The sequence below is a fragment of the Pleurodeles waltl genome, chromosome 8 (genome assembly GCF_031143425.1).
Source record: "Pleurodeles waltl isolate 20211129_DDA chromosome 8, aPleWal1.hap1.20221129, whole genome shotgun sequence".
NCBI lineage: Eukaryota > Metazoa > Chordata > Amphibia > Caudata > Salamandridae > Pleurodeles > Pleurodeles waltl.
The window spans coordinates 679,831,997-679,844,966 of NC_090447.1; the positions used below are offsets into that span (position 1 = coordinate 679,831,997).

The 12,970-nt window shown below is 46.8% G+C and overlaps 1 protein-coding gene across 3 annotated transcripts in view; it reads left to right on the forward strand.

Annotated features, from left to right (window-relative positions):
- Positions 1-12,970, forward strand: part of NFKBIZ (NFKB inhibitor zeta) — a 331,222-nt gene that overhangs the window by 252,660 nt on the left and 65,592 nt on the right. For all 3 annotated transcript variants that reach the window (XM_069204799.1, XM_069204802.1, XM_069204800.1), the window contains exons 9-11: positions 316-485; positions 919-1,029; positions 1,121-1,288. In XM_069204799.1, coding sequence (XP_069060900.1) covers positions 316-485; positions 919-1,029; positions 1,121-1,288 — 449 coding nt within the window. The remainder of the gene's footprint in view (positions 1-315; positions 486-918; positions 1,030-1,120; positions 1,289-12,970) is intronic.

Here is a 12,970-nt window from a genome sequence, read left to right on the forward strand (position 1 = left end):
CAGCTACCTGTCTCGATGGCACAGATTAACAAAATAGTTGCTACGTGGTTGAGATCTTTTTGCTACACAATTTTAGCACAAGTTTTATGAGCTAAGCTTACTGTTAATGAGCAGACTTCCTTCGCTTATGTAACAGCAGATGGCTTTTATTTGTTGACCTTCATAAGGATGTTTTTAATGCAGATGTGTTTTCACTGCGGTTTGTACTTTTCTGCCTCTATGCGGTTTGAAAATTGTTTAGTCTCAGAAGCCAGAAATCATGTACTTTATGACTTTGCAATAAAAGTTAATTTGGTTCTTATTCTGTTTTTCAAGGCATAACTGCTTTGCACTGTGCAGTGATGTCCCACAATGCTGCTATCCATGACCTTCCACGTAACCTCCAGCCGCATTCACCTGAGGTCCAGGAACGTCTGTTGAAAACCAAGCGTCTGGTAGACACAATCAGAAGTTTGATCCATATGGGAGCATCTGTTGAAACAAGAGTAAGTTCAGTTCACGTTCTAAGCACTTACTAAAATATTAAAAGTAAGTACACCCGGAAAATCTCTTATTAACATGATATGATACAGCATATTGGTGAGTTGCCTAATTGCTAGTCACTATATAATTCATCACAACACGTATTTGTCATTGCAGTCCTCTGTAGTAAAGTTGATGTTAAAATAAGTGCCACTTGTATTTTTCACTTTTCTAAATGATCACGGTGACATGACATAAAATTAAAAAAGTGTGAAATGGTAAGAAAAGCTGCTGTTATCGTCTAAATATCAAATAATCATTTGAGCTTTCCAGTGTGTCACATAATTGCATCGTAACATGAACAGTGTAAGGCAAGTTCTGAAATACTCATACACATTGTATGTTGCCTATTGTGATACTACTTTTGCCTCAATGGAATGTCCTATCCTCTCATAGGATCTTAAGAGTGGTCGATCTGCCCTGCATTTGGCTGCTGAAGAGGCAAATGTCGATCTACTTCGTTTATTTTTGGACTTGCCAAACTCAGTGACTTTTGTGAACGCCAAGGTAATGTTTGCCAGCCAGCAACTATGAAGTAAGGGCTATATCGATCAAACCAATCTCTTATTGTCCTTTTGATTTTTCTCCAATTTATCAGGCATATAATGGTAATACTGCTCTTCATGTGGTTGCTAGCCTGCAACATCGGTTCACTCAGTTAGATGCTGTCCGTCTGCTGATGAGAAAGGGAGCTGATCCAAGTATGAGAAATCTTGAGAATGAACAACCCATTCACCTGGTGGCAGATGGACCTGTAGGTGAACAGGTAATATGACAATTCATCCCACAAATATTAAATGTTGGTTTATCAATCCTTTTAATTCTTTTCACTCTTCTTTTTTGTGTTTAAACAAAACAAAGCGAAACAATGCACACAGTGGTTCACAAATAAGCCCCCAGAGCTTACATCAGCAATGTACAATCGAGGTTTAGTGTCTGGTGTCATCTAGCTCAAGCCATTATAAGCCCATCAACTCCTCCATATTTTACCATGTTTTTAGGGACAGCCCCATGCCACTTATATGGGCTCCTCCTGCTTCGTGCACAAGGCTGTTGCCCTAACGCCATTTGTCCATGGAGATATGCCCTGTACATTTCCAGTGTACAACAGTGTGTCTTTTCACAGTCACTACTACTACAATGCTATAGTGCCACCTCCACAGGGGCCACCAATATTGTCCAGGATCTCTACCAGGCCAAGACGTGGTGAAGGGTATATATGACAAAGATTCTCAACAGCATTGTGAAAATTCATTTCCAGTACATTGATATAACTGGGCAGCCCCACATCATGTGGAAGAAATCTCCATTGGCTTCTGGGCATCAGAAGCATTTAGGCTCTGATAATCTATGGGCCTGCCACAGACAATGGGGCTGGAGGTAGGTGAGATAAAGGTATTTGAGTTGACTGAGACACAGTCTGGCATAGAATGCAAGGGGTGCTGGGCCATACAGGCGTCTCTCCAGTCACTATCTTCCAGTGGCCTAGACTCCTCTCCCACAATGCTTTAAGACTTGACATTAGATCAGGAGAATTGATAACCAACGATTAAGAAGCTTGAAATATCCCTCCTCTACCTAAGGGACCCATGAGTAACTTAACCTCAAGGGCTATGTTCAGGGATGTTAGATGGAGATTCCTGCTGATGGGATAGAGCATGGTGTAGTTGTTGATAGCAGTAGACCTGGGACTTATGCAAGTCAAAGTCTACTTGGAGATCTTGGAAGACCCTCATCTGTGCTCCTTCTCCATCCTTGATAGTCCAGTTAAGTCCCAACTATGAAACCCCTTGCAGCATGTCAAATGTATCAGCCTTTGACCTCTCAAAAGGCGGTTCTCAAGTATCACCCACCCTTATGTACCAACCAGCCTACTAAAGTGCTGACCTCCACATATGTAGGACCAGTCTAGTTACCGTAGAATGGATGTGCCATATCGCAAGCCTAGGATGAAGCCAAGCAATGCTACAGCGCCTCTAAATGCAGAGTTCCACCATTCAGCCAGTTGTTAATGAATAGGGTTTATACACATTTGCCAAAGGCTGTATTTGGAGGGGGGAGAGTGTCACAGAAACACATTTATTTTGGCTGTCAGTTCACGGAACCACCTCTGAGGGATGATTAATTTTGAAATATGTACAGAATATGTTGGAGTGCCGTTTTAAACAGGTTTTTTAAACTGGATGAACCTGCCTAGAATATTAAAGGATAGCTTGGACCATTTGGCCTGGTTATCCTTGGCTTTGATGAGTAAGGAGGATGCAGTTTCAGATTTTAGGTCAGATTTGACTAAAGACCAATATGTATTCCAAGATATAGGAAACTGAGGTGAAAAATCGGCAGGCGCTGCTGCCAGTTTTCATATTTCATGTCACCCCCTCGGGGTCCATTAGGCATTTGGCCCAGTTAACTTGAAGACCCGGTGCTTCTCCAAAAGACTCCAGCATATGGCCCTGTAGTGGATGGACATGTCCAAAACAAGAGTATGTCAGTCGCATAGAGTACAATTCTGTCACTGAAACTTCATACCTGAGTGTTTCAGAGCACCCTCTCTGCCAATGGTTTGATGGCTGGGACAAATAAACATGGGGCAACCCGGTCTAGGGCCTCTGCAGAAACCTGTGGGAGTGGACCACGTTTACTCTGAACTGAGCTTGAGGTCGTACATACATTTTTTGGACATATGACAGAAACCTGGAGCCAAACCCCAGCTTCCCCAAGCACCACTTACCAATGCAGAGAGTCAAATGCTTCTTCGAAGTCAGTAACTATAAGTGCGCTGTGACACTGCAGTGATATCTGGCGCTGCCAAAAGTGATCTCCCCGACTCATCTGTGAGATGGGGTATATGATGGAGACTTCTAGTCGCAGAGTGCTTACATTAGAATTTCCCCCAGTTGTCAGTCTGGATCCGCAGATTTTTCTCGAGCAGTACCCCTGTGCACTGTCAGGTGGTGTCGGTCAGCTCTGCGCCTGTTGTCGGCGTCATGCGTGCCTCATAGGATGTCGTGGGACCTTTATAGGTTCCACTTGGGCGCACTGACCTCAGTTCTTTTCTTTCCATGCCATCCTTTGTGCAGATCCAAAGAAGAACTACCCCTACAGTCATTCTTTGACTGGACTTTTTGGGTTTATCCTCCTGACTGGCAAGTCCAGGATATTCAGGCTATGATACAGATGTTTCAGCCTTTAGCCTGAATTTCGGTGAGAATGACTGTGGCTGCTGGGCTTCATGGCCTCTTGCATCCTGCTAGTTATGTCAGGTGGCATATGCGAGCTCTGCAGTGGGACTGAAGTTCCAGTGAGTGCAGTATCGGGGGAATCTCTCTGACATAGGCCAGATCTCGAAGGGGACTGTACATGATCTGCAGTGGTGGCTTCTGGTAGCTCTGTTCGCCTCTGCAAAGAACGCACAATGTCAACAGTTCTGCGCTTTGGAGTTTCCAGGGCGGCACTCGCTCATCGGTGCTTTTTTTTCATCTTGACTATAAGAGCTCAGGCCTTCTATATGCCTTTCTGCCCATACCGCTTCTTCCCAGAGTTCTCAAGAAGATAAAGAACAACCAGGCCCAAGTGATCCTTGTGGCTCCAGACTGGGCATGAAGAGTCCAGTATCCCGAGCTATTGAGCTTGGCCATCGATCCTCTGATCAGACTGCCCCTTCAGAAGGATCTTCTGTCGCAACAGCAGGAGTTTGGGGGGCAACAGTTGACAGCTTTTGACCTTCCACCCAAAGTCTGTAATGTTATCTTGGCAGCAAGGCATCCCTCCACCTAAACAATACGCCTGTCGATGGAACAGATTTGTGGCATGGTGCTGGTACACAGACAAGTCTGTAGAACCTCTCTGCCCTCTTTCTGAGGTGTTCTTGTTCATACTTTCCCTGGCCCAGCAGGGCTCTTGTTTGGGCACCTTTAAAGTTTATTTGTCTGCTGCCTCTGCTTTCTTGAGTCTACCAGATCAATCCTCCTTGTTTAAATCACTGATCATTAGTAGGTTCCTTTAAGGGTCTTACCCACATATTTCCTCCTTCACCATTTATTGGGCCCCAATGGGACTTTAATTTGGTTCTTATATTCTGTAGGAAAGTCACTCTTTTTGGCATGTGTAGGAAGTTGGCTCTGTATGTGCTATTTCAAAGTAAGGAATAGCATGCACAGAGTCCAAGGGTTCCCCTTAGAGGTAAGATAGTGGCAAAAAGAGATAATACTAATGCTCTATTTTGTGGTAGTGTGGTCGAGCAGTAGGCTTATCAAAGGAGTAGTGTTAAGCATTTGTTGTACATACACACAGGCAATAAATGAGGAACACACACTCAGAGACAAATCCAGCCAATAGGTTTTGTTATAGAAAAATATATTTTCTTAGTTTATTTTAAGAACCACAGGTTCAAATTCTACATGTAATATCTCATTTGAAAGGTATTGCAGGTAAGTACTTTAGGGACTTTGAACAATTACAATAGCATTTATACTTTTTTCATAAAACACATTTAGCTGTGGACACAGTGCAATTTTCACAGTTCCTGGGGGAGGTAAAGTATTGTTATTTTCAACAGGTAAGTAAATCACTTACAGGTTTGAGATTGGGGTCCAAAGTAGCCCACCGTTGGGGGTTCAGAGCAACCCCAAAGTTATCACACCAGCAGCTCAGGGCCGGTCAGGTGCAAAGGTCAAAGAGGTGCCCAAAACACATAGGCTTCAATGGAGAGAAGGGGGTGCCCCGGTTCCAGTCTGCCAGCAGGTAAGTACCTGCGTCTTCGGAGGGCAGACCAGGGGGGTTTTGTAGGGCACCGGGGGGGACACGAGTCAGCACAAAAAGTACACCCTCAGCAGCGCGGGGGCGGCCGGGTGCAGTGTGTAAACACGCGTCGGGTTTCCAATAGTTTCCTATGGGAGACAAAGGAGTCTCTTCAGCGGTGCAGGCAGGCAAGGGGGGGGCTCCTCTGGGTAGCCACCACCTTAGCAAGGGAGAGGGCCTCCTGGGGGTCACTCCTGCACAGAAGTTCCGTTCCTTCAGGTGCTGGGGGCTGCGGGTGCAGGGTCTTTTCCAGCTGTCGGGACTTTAGGTTCAGGCAGTCGCGGTCAGGGGGAGCCTCGGGATTCCCTCTGCAGGCGTCGCTGTGGGGGCTCAGGGGGACAACTTTGGTTACTCACGGTCTCGGAGTCGCCGGAGGGTCCTCCCTGAGGTGTTTGTTCTCCACCAGTCGAGTCGGGGTCGCCGGGTGCAGTGTTGCAAGTCTCACGCTTCTTGTGGGGAGTTGCAGGGGTCTTTAAATCTGCTTCTTGAAACAAAGTTGCAGTTCTTTTGGAGCAGTGCCACTGTCCTCGGGAGTTTCTTGTCTTTTCTTGAAACAGGGCAGTCCTCTGAGGATTCAGGGGTCGCTGGTCCTTAGGAAAGCGTCGCTGGAGCAGGTTTCTTTTGGAAGGCAGGAGACAGGCCGGTAGGACTGGGGCCAAAGCAGTTGGTGTCTTCTTTCTTCTTTCTGCAGGGGTTTTCAGCTCAGCAGTCCTCTTCTTCAGGTAAGTTGCAGGAATCTAAATTCTTAGGTTCAGGGAAGCCCTTAAATACTAAATTTAAGGGCGTGTTTTAGGTCTGGGGGGGTTAGTAGCCAATGGCTACTAGCCCTGAGGGTTGGTACACCCTCTTTGTGCCTCCTCCCAAAGGGAGGGGGTCACATCCCTAATCCTATTGGGGGAATCCTCCATCTGCAAGATGGAGGATTTCTAAAAGTTAGAGTCACTTCAGCTCAGGACACCTTAGGGGCTGTCCTGACTGGCCAGTGACTCCTCCTTGTTGTTTTCTTTGTTTCCTCCGGCCTTGCCGCCAAAAGTGGGGGCCGTGGCCGGAGGGGGCGGGCAACTCCACTAGCTGGAGTGTCCTGCGGTGCTGGAACAAAGGGGTGAGCCTTTGAGGCTCACCGCCAGGTGTTACAGCTCCTGCCTGGGGGAGGTGTTAGCATCTCCACCCAGTGCAGGCTTTGTTACTGGCCTCAGAGTGACAAAGGCACTCTCCCCATGGAGCCAGCAACATGTCTCTAGTGTGGCAGGCTGCTGGAACCAGTCAGCCTACACAGATAGTTGGATACAGTTTCAGGGGGCACCTCTAAGGTGCCCTCTGGGGTGTGTTTCACAATAAAATGTACACTGGCATCAGTGTGCATTTATTGTGCTGAGAAGTTTGATACCAAACTTCCCAGTTTTCACTGTAGCCATTATGGTGCTGTGGAGTTCGTGTCTGACAGACTCCCAGACCATATACTCTTATGGCTACCCTGCACTTACAATGTCTAGGGTTTGTCTTAGACACTGTAGGGGCACAGTGCCCATGCACTGGTGCCCTCACCTATGGTATAGTGCACCCTGCCTTAGGGCTGTAAGGCCTGCTAGAGGGGTGTCTTACCTATACTGCATAGGCAGTGAGAGGCTGGCATGGCACCCTGAGGGGAGTGCCATGTCGACTTACTCATTTTGTTCTCACTAGCACACACAAGCTGGTAAGCAGTGTGTCTGTGCTGAGTGAGGGGTCTCTAGGGTGGCATAAGACATGCTGCAGCCCTTAGAGACCTTCCCTGGCATCAGGGCCCTTGGTACCAGGGGTACCAGTTCCAAGGGACTTATCTGGATGCCAGGGTGTGCCAATTGTGGATACAAAAGTACAGGTTAGGGAAAGAACACTGGTGCTGGGGCCTGGTTAGCAGGCCTCAGCACACTTTCAATTAAAAACATAGCATCAGCAAAGGCAAAATGTCAGGGGGTAACCATGCCAAGGAGGCATTTCCTTACAGCATGGTTACTCCTTCTTTTTGCCTGTCTGTCAGTGTGTTTAGACTGTTTTCATTGGGATCCTGCTAACCGGGACCCCAGTGATAGTACTCTCTCTAAATCTGGTTGCTTTAATACCATTTAAACCCCACAATTGGCATACTGGTGTACCCCTGTAAGTCCCTAGTATATGGTACTTAGGTACCCAGGGCATTGGTACACCGGGGGAGCCCATGCAAGCTGTATCCGCAGCCCTGCCATTGCAGCCTGCGTGAAAAGGTGCATGCGTGCACCCTTTCACTGCTGGCCACTTCACCTGGTCACTGTAAGTCACCCCAATGGAAGGCCCTCCTAGCCCAGAGGGCAGGGTGCAGATCCATGTGCCTGAGGGCATCCCTGCATGAGCTGAGGTGCCCCTATAAACTTCAGTTCCAATGCACTGAACTTCGTAGGTGCGGGTAAGCCATTTTACCCATGTACTGGCCACAGGTCACTGTGGTCCAGCTACATAATGGTAACTCCGAACCTAGTCATGTTCGGTGTCAAACATGTGGGAATCATACCCCAGTATTGGTGACATAATTCCATGCACTCTGGGTGCTCCTTAGAAGACCCCTCAGTATTGCTTCTGCTAGTCTTTACGGGCAGCCTACCCTGCTGCAGCCCCTCAGACAGGTTTCTGCCCTCCTGCTGCTTGACCTGCTCAAGCAGGGCAATGCAGACCAAAGGATTTTGTGTGAGAGAGGGGGTGCAGCACCCTCTCCCTTGGAAATAGGTGTTACAAGGCGGTGGGGAGGTGTAGCCTCCCAGCGCCACCGGCTTGCTTTGAACTGGCCCAGGGACCCCTAGTCCCTGCTCTGTCGCTAAACCACTCAAAGGAAAGGGGAGTGACCACTCCCCTGTCCATCACAACCCCAGGGGTGGTGGCCACCTGACTTTGCCATCTTGGAAACAAGATGTTCAGAGGCCCCTGGGAGCATCTGGTTGGTCAGGACAGATGACTGATGTCAGTGACACCCTCTGATAGGTGGTGACCCTGCAGAGTGTCCAAGTCCCCTTTTAGGACTTTTTAGGGACTTCTGTGCTGGTGGGTCCCCAGATTCAGCATGCAAGACTGCACCAGGACTCCTTTGCATTAGCCTCTTCTGCTCCTGGCCACCATAACCGCTGCTGGACTTCACAGGAACCAAACAAGCCTGCAACTCCGAGATGAACTCTGCTTGCAACATTGTTTCTTTGGCTCCTTTCAGTAATTGCAACATTTCCATGGCTGTGCATCCTCTGTGGTCGGCAAGACTTCAGCTGCACCAAAGAAGCAGGAAGGAATCTCTCAGTGAGTGAAGGAGTCACTCCCCTGCATCCGCAGGCAGCAAAGGAAACAACGTCTGCCTGCTGGGATCTTCTCTCCACAGGAATTGCATGGATCCTCCAACACAGGTGGTGATGCTGAGTGGTCCTCTTGTTCTCTTCCAGGGGATCCTCATCATAGTCATAAACACTGAGTATTTATGCCCACTTGCGGGGACCCCGGAGCATATAGAAACACACATGCATATATATGTGAAATATTTGAAAAATATTTTAGTAGAGAACTTCAATCCCAATATAATATATACATGTGTAAACAGTAATGCAGTCTATGTTGAGAAAAACAGGCTAAAAATGCTTTATTTTTGGAGTGTTTTTTTTTTTTTAACATAAAATAAAAACCTTTAAAGGTACAAAACTTTCTGTAAGCCAAGTATAAGGTATACAAAGTATATCTATAATAAAATAGAAAAAAACTACATTGAAAATAAAGGAGCATTATTAGCCAATAGGCTGCATGCAGGTTAACACAGCAGAATCAAAAAACTGGCACCGTGCCTTTAAGACCCTGAGCACCTCCAGTATCCCACCATGCCTCAGGGGTGAGAGTGATGTGACAGTTGGTTCACAGTCAGGTCAGTACTTTTTTCCTGGTGGCAAGGAGACATAGAAGAGTCAAATGAGTAGTGCTGCACTTTTAAAAATCACGTCCGGGGAGGAGGGTGGGTTGTTTATGACTTTGATGAGGATACCCCTGGAAGAGAGCTAGGATTTACAGGTAATTTATCCTTCTCTTCCAGGGGATCCTCATCAATAGTCATAAACACTGAATAGATTAGCAAGCCCATCCCATACCCCTGCGGGTGGAGTGATAGAAGTGCAGGAAACGTATCTGTCTTAGGCAAATACATTTCTTAAAGAAGCCTGACCCAACTTGAGTGTCTGTTTTGGCATCGGAATCTAGACAGTAATGCCTGGTAAAAGTAGGTATGGATCTCCATGTGGCAGCTTTGCAAATTTCGGAGATGGGTACATTCTTAAGAAGGGCTGTAGTTGCTGCTTTCCCTCTCGTGGAGTGAGCTTTAGGTTTAGCGGACAATTGCTTGTCAGCCAATTGGTATGCAATAACAATACACAAAACTATCCATCTAGAAATAGTCTGTTTTGAGGCCGCTTTTCCTGTTCTCATATGTCCATAATTTACAAATAAGTGATCTGATTGCCTTAATCTTATCAAGGTAAAATTACAGTAATCTCTTCAGGGCCAGGGAATGCAAGGCTTTCTCCACCGGAGTAACAGGTTTGGGAAAGTGATATCATTGGGTTAATATGGAAGTCCGACACCACCTTAAGCAAAAACGATGGGTGGGTTCTTAGAACTACTCTGTTATCGTGGAAAACAGTGTAGGGTTCCTTTGAACAAAGAGCCTGAATCTCACTGACCCTTCTAGCCGAGGTAATGGCTACCAGAAAAGCGGTCTTTCACGTAAGGTGTTGCAAAGAAGCTTTATGGATGGGCTCAAAAGAAGCGGCCATAAGTCTAGACAAGACCACATTCAGTTCCCATGGAGGTGAAGGTGTATGAATTGGCGAAAAACCATTTTTCAAGCACTCTAAAAAATCCTTAACCACTGGCATAGCAAAGAAAGACTTTTGCGAGGGCAACTTACGATAAGCTGTAATGGCAGATAAATGTACCTTAATGGAAGAAAACTGCAGCCCTGACTTTGCAAGATGTAGTAGGTAAGGTAAGATAACCTCCTCCTGAGCCAAAATAGGATTGCAGTCATGCTGCCTGCACCACATGTAAATCTTTTCCATCTGAACGCATATGAGCGTTGTGTCGATGGGCTTTTGGACTACTTTAAAATATCCATGCATTCCTGCGAGAGTCCTAGATGTCCATACTGCAGGAATTCAGGAGCCCTGCTGTCAAGCTCAGCGAGGGAAGGTTGGGATGCAGAATTTTCCCCCCTAATCTGTGGAGAAGATCCAGCCTGCACGGCAGCCTCTTGTGAGGTTGTTCTGACAACTGGAGGAGATCTGTGTACCAGTATTGCCAAGGTCATTCCGGGGCTATGAGTATCATCCTGGTTTTGGACCTGTAAAACTTGTTGATTACTGCAAGAATCAGGGGGATCGGTGGAAAAGCATAGAGATGTCCCTGACCAGTCTATCAACAGGGCATTCCCCTTCATCCCTGGTCGGTAGAGCCTGGATGCGAAGTCTGGGCATTTTTTGTTGATGTCTGCAAACAGGTCTACTTGAGGATGACCCCACCAATGGAAAATGTCTGCTACAACAGTCGTGGGAGTCTAGTAGACTTTGACTTTGGAAATCTGCTTTTGAGTTTTGTTCCCCCGGAAGGTGGACTGCTGTGAATGACATCCTCCTCGCTATTAGCCAGTGCCAGATGGTCTGAGACTCTCAAGACAGAGGACGAGATCTTGTCTCCTCCTGTCTGTGGTCATATTGTCTGTTTAGACTAAAATGGACTTTCCCTTGAGGGATGGAGCAAAAGACTTGAGAGCCAGATGGACCGCTCTCAGTTCCAGCAGATTGATGTGGTGACTTTCTTCATTTTTGGACCATAAGCCCTGTACTTGGAGGGGTCCCATGTGTGCGCCCCAACCTTGTAGTGATGCATCTGTTACAAGGGTCTTGGAAGGAGTGTTTTGGTGAAAAGGAACCCCCACTAACAGATGTTGATGGCGAGTCCACCACTATAATGATGCCTTTGCCGCAGTTAAAAAGGTTATTCTGTCTTCCCATTAGGCTGTGAATTGACTCCACTGATCCTCCAGATTCTCTTGAAGAGGTCTCTTGTGCAATCTGGCGTTTGGGACAATGAAAATGCAGGAGGCCATGGAGCCCAGTAGAGATGCTATTTGTCTGAACGTAGTAATCAGTGTGAAGAAGTGTGTGACACTTCTGTGCTATTGATGATAGTCGCTCCTCAGAAGGATGCCCTCTTTCTAGACTGATGTCTAGCATTGCCCCTAGGTAATGGAGTGTCTGAGTTGGAGTGAGTTTGGACTTTTGGACATTGACCTGCAGACCCAGAGAACTGAAGGTGTTCAGAACTATGTTGAGATGATTCAAGGTTTGCTCTCCAGTGATGGCTTTTAGCAACCAATCGTCTAGGTATGGATAAGTGAAGATATTCTTTTTTTTCTCGAGTGCGCCGCTATTGTTGCTACACATTTGGAGAATGTCTGAGGGGGCTGATGTTAGTCCGGAAGGCAGCACCCTGAACTGGTAGTGTTGTAATGCCACAACGAAGCGAAGACATTTTCGGTGCTTTGCTATAACCGGGACGTGAAAGAGTGCATCCTGCAGATCTATGGAGCACATCCAGTCCCCTCGATGAAGCTGAGGGAAAATCTGGTGAAGGGCCAGCATTCTGAACTTTTCTTTCCGAATGTATTTGTTCAGATGTCTCAGATCTAAAATGGGTCTGAAAACCCTTTCTTGGCCTTTCTTTTTCACTAGGAAATATCGGGAGTACACTCCTTTCCCTCTTAGAGAAGATCAAACCTTTTCTATCGCTCTTTTTTGCAATAGGATGAGAACCTCCTTTTGTAGCAATGACTGGTGAGTACACTTTGTTCTCGGGAGCACCGGCGGAGGCGAAGACTTGAAACGAAGAGAATATCCATTCTCAACAATATTCAGCACCCATTTGTCACTTGTTATGGCGTGCCACTCGTGTACATAATTTGTAATACTTACCCCCACTGGAGTGGTGGACAGGATTAGGGGAAGCGAATCCTCATTGTTTGCCCAATGCTTTGGTGGTAGACTGATGTGGCCTGCTTGGTCCACGATCTTGTGTCGTTTTGCGGAACTGAAAAAACGGTCGTCCTTGATTCTGCTGGGCTCTTTGGAATCAATGAGGACGCCTATCATATGGCCTGTAAATTCATCTATAGACCTTGCGCCTATATAGTCCCACTGCTTTCATTGTGTCCACTTCTGATTTCTTCTTCGCCATCTCATCATCAGTATGCGACCCTAATAAGGAGTTCCCATTAAATGGCAGGTTCAGGATGTGGTGTTGTGCTTCCTGTTTCAACCCCGTAAGGCGTAGCCAAGAGGACCTCCTTGCACAAATGTCATGTGCATAGCCGTGAGCTGCCAAGTTTGCGCCATCTTCAGCAGCACTGATAACCTTGTTGGACACCAAACTCTCCTCCTGAAGGATCTCTTGGAAATCTTGCCTATCTTCCCTAGGCAATTTCTCTACGAACCTGTTCAGAGAGTCTCACAAAGAACAGTCGTATCTCCCTAACAGTGCAGAGGCACGAGAGACCTTCATGAATGCTGCTGAGGTGCCACACATTTTTCTGCCCAACGAATCCAGATGTTTTCTGTAC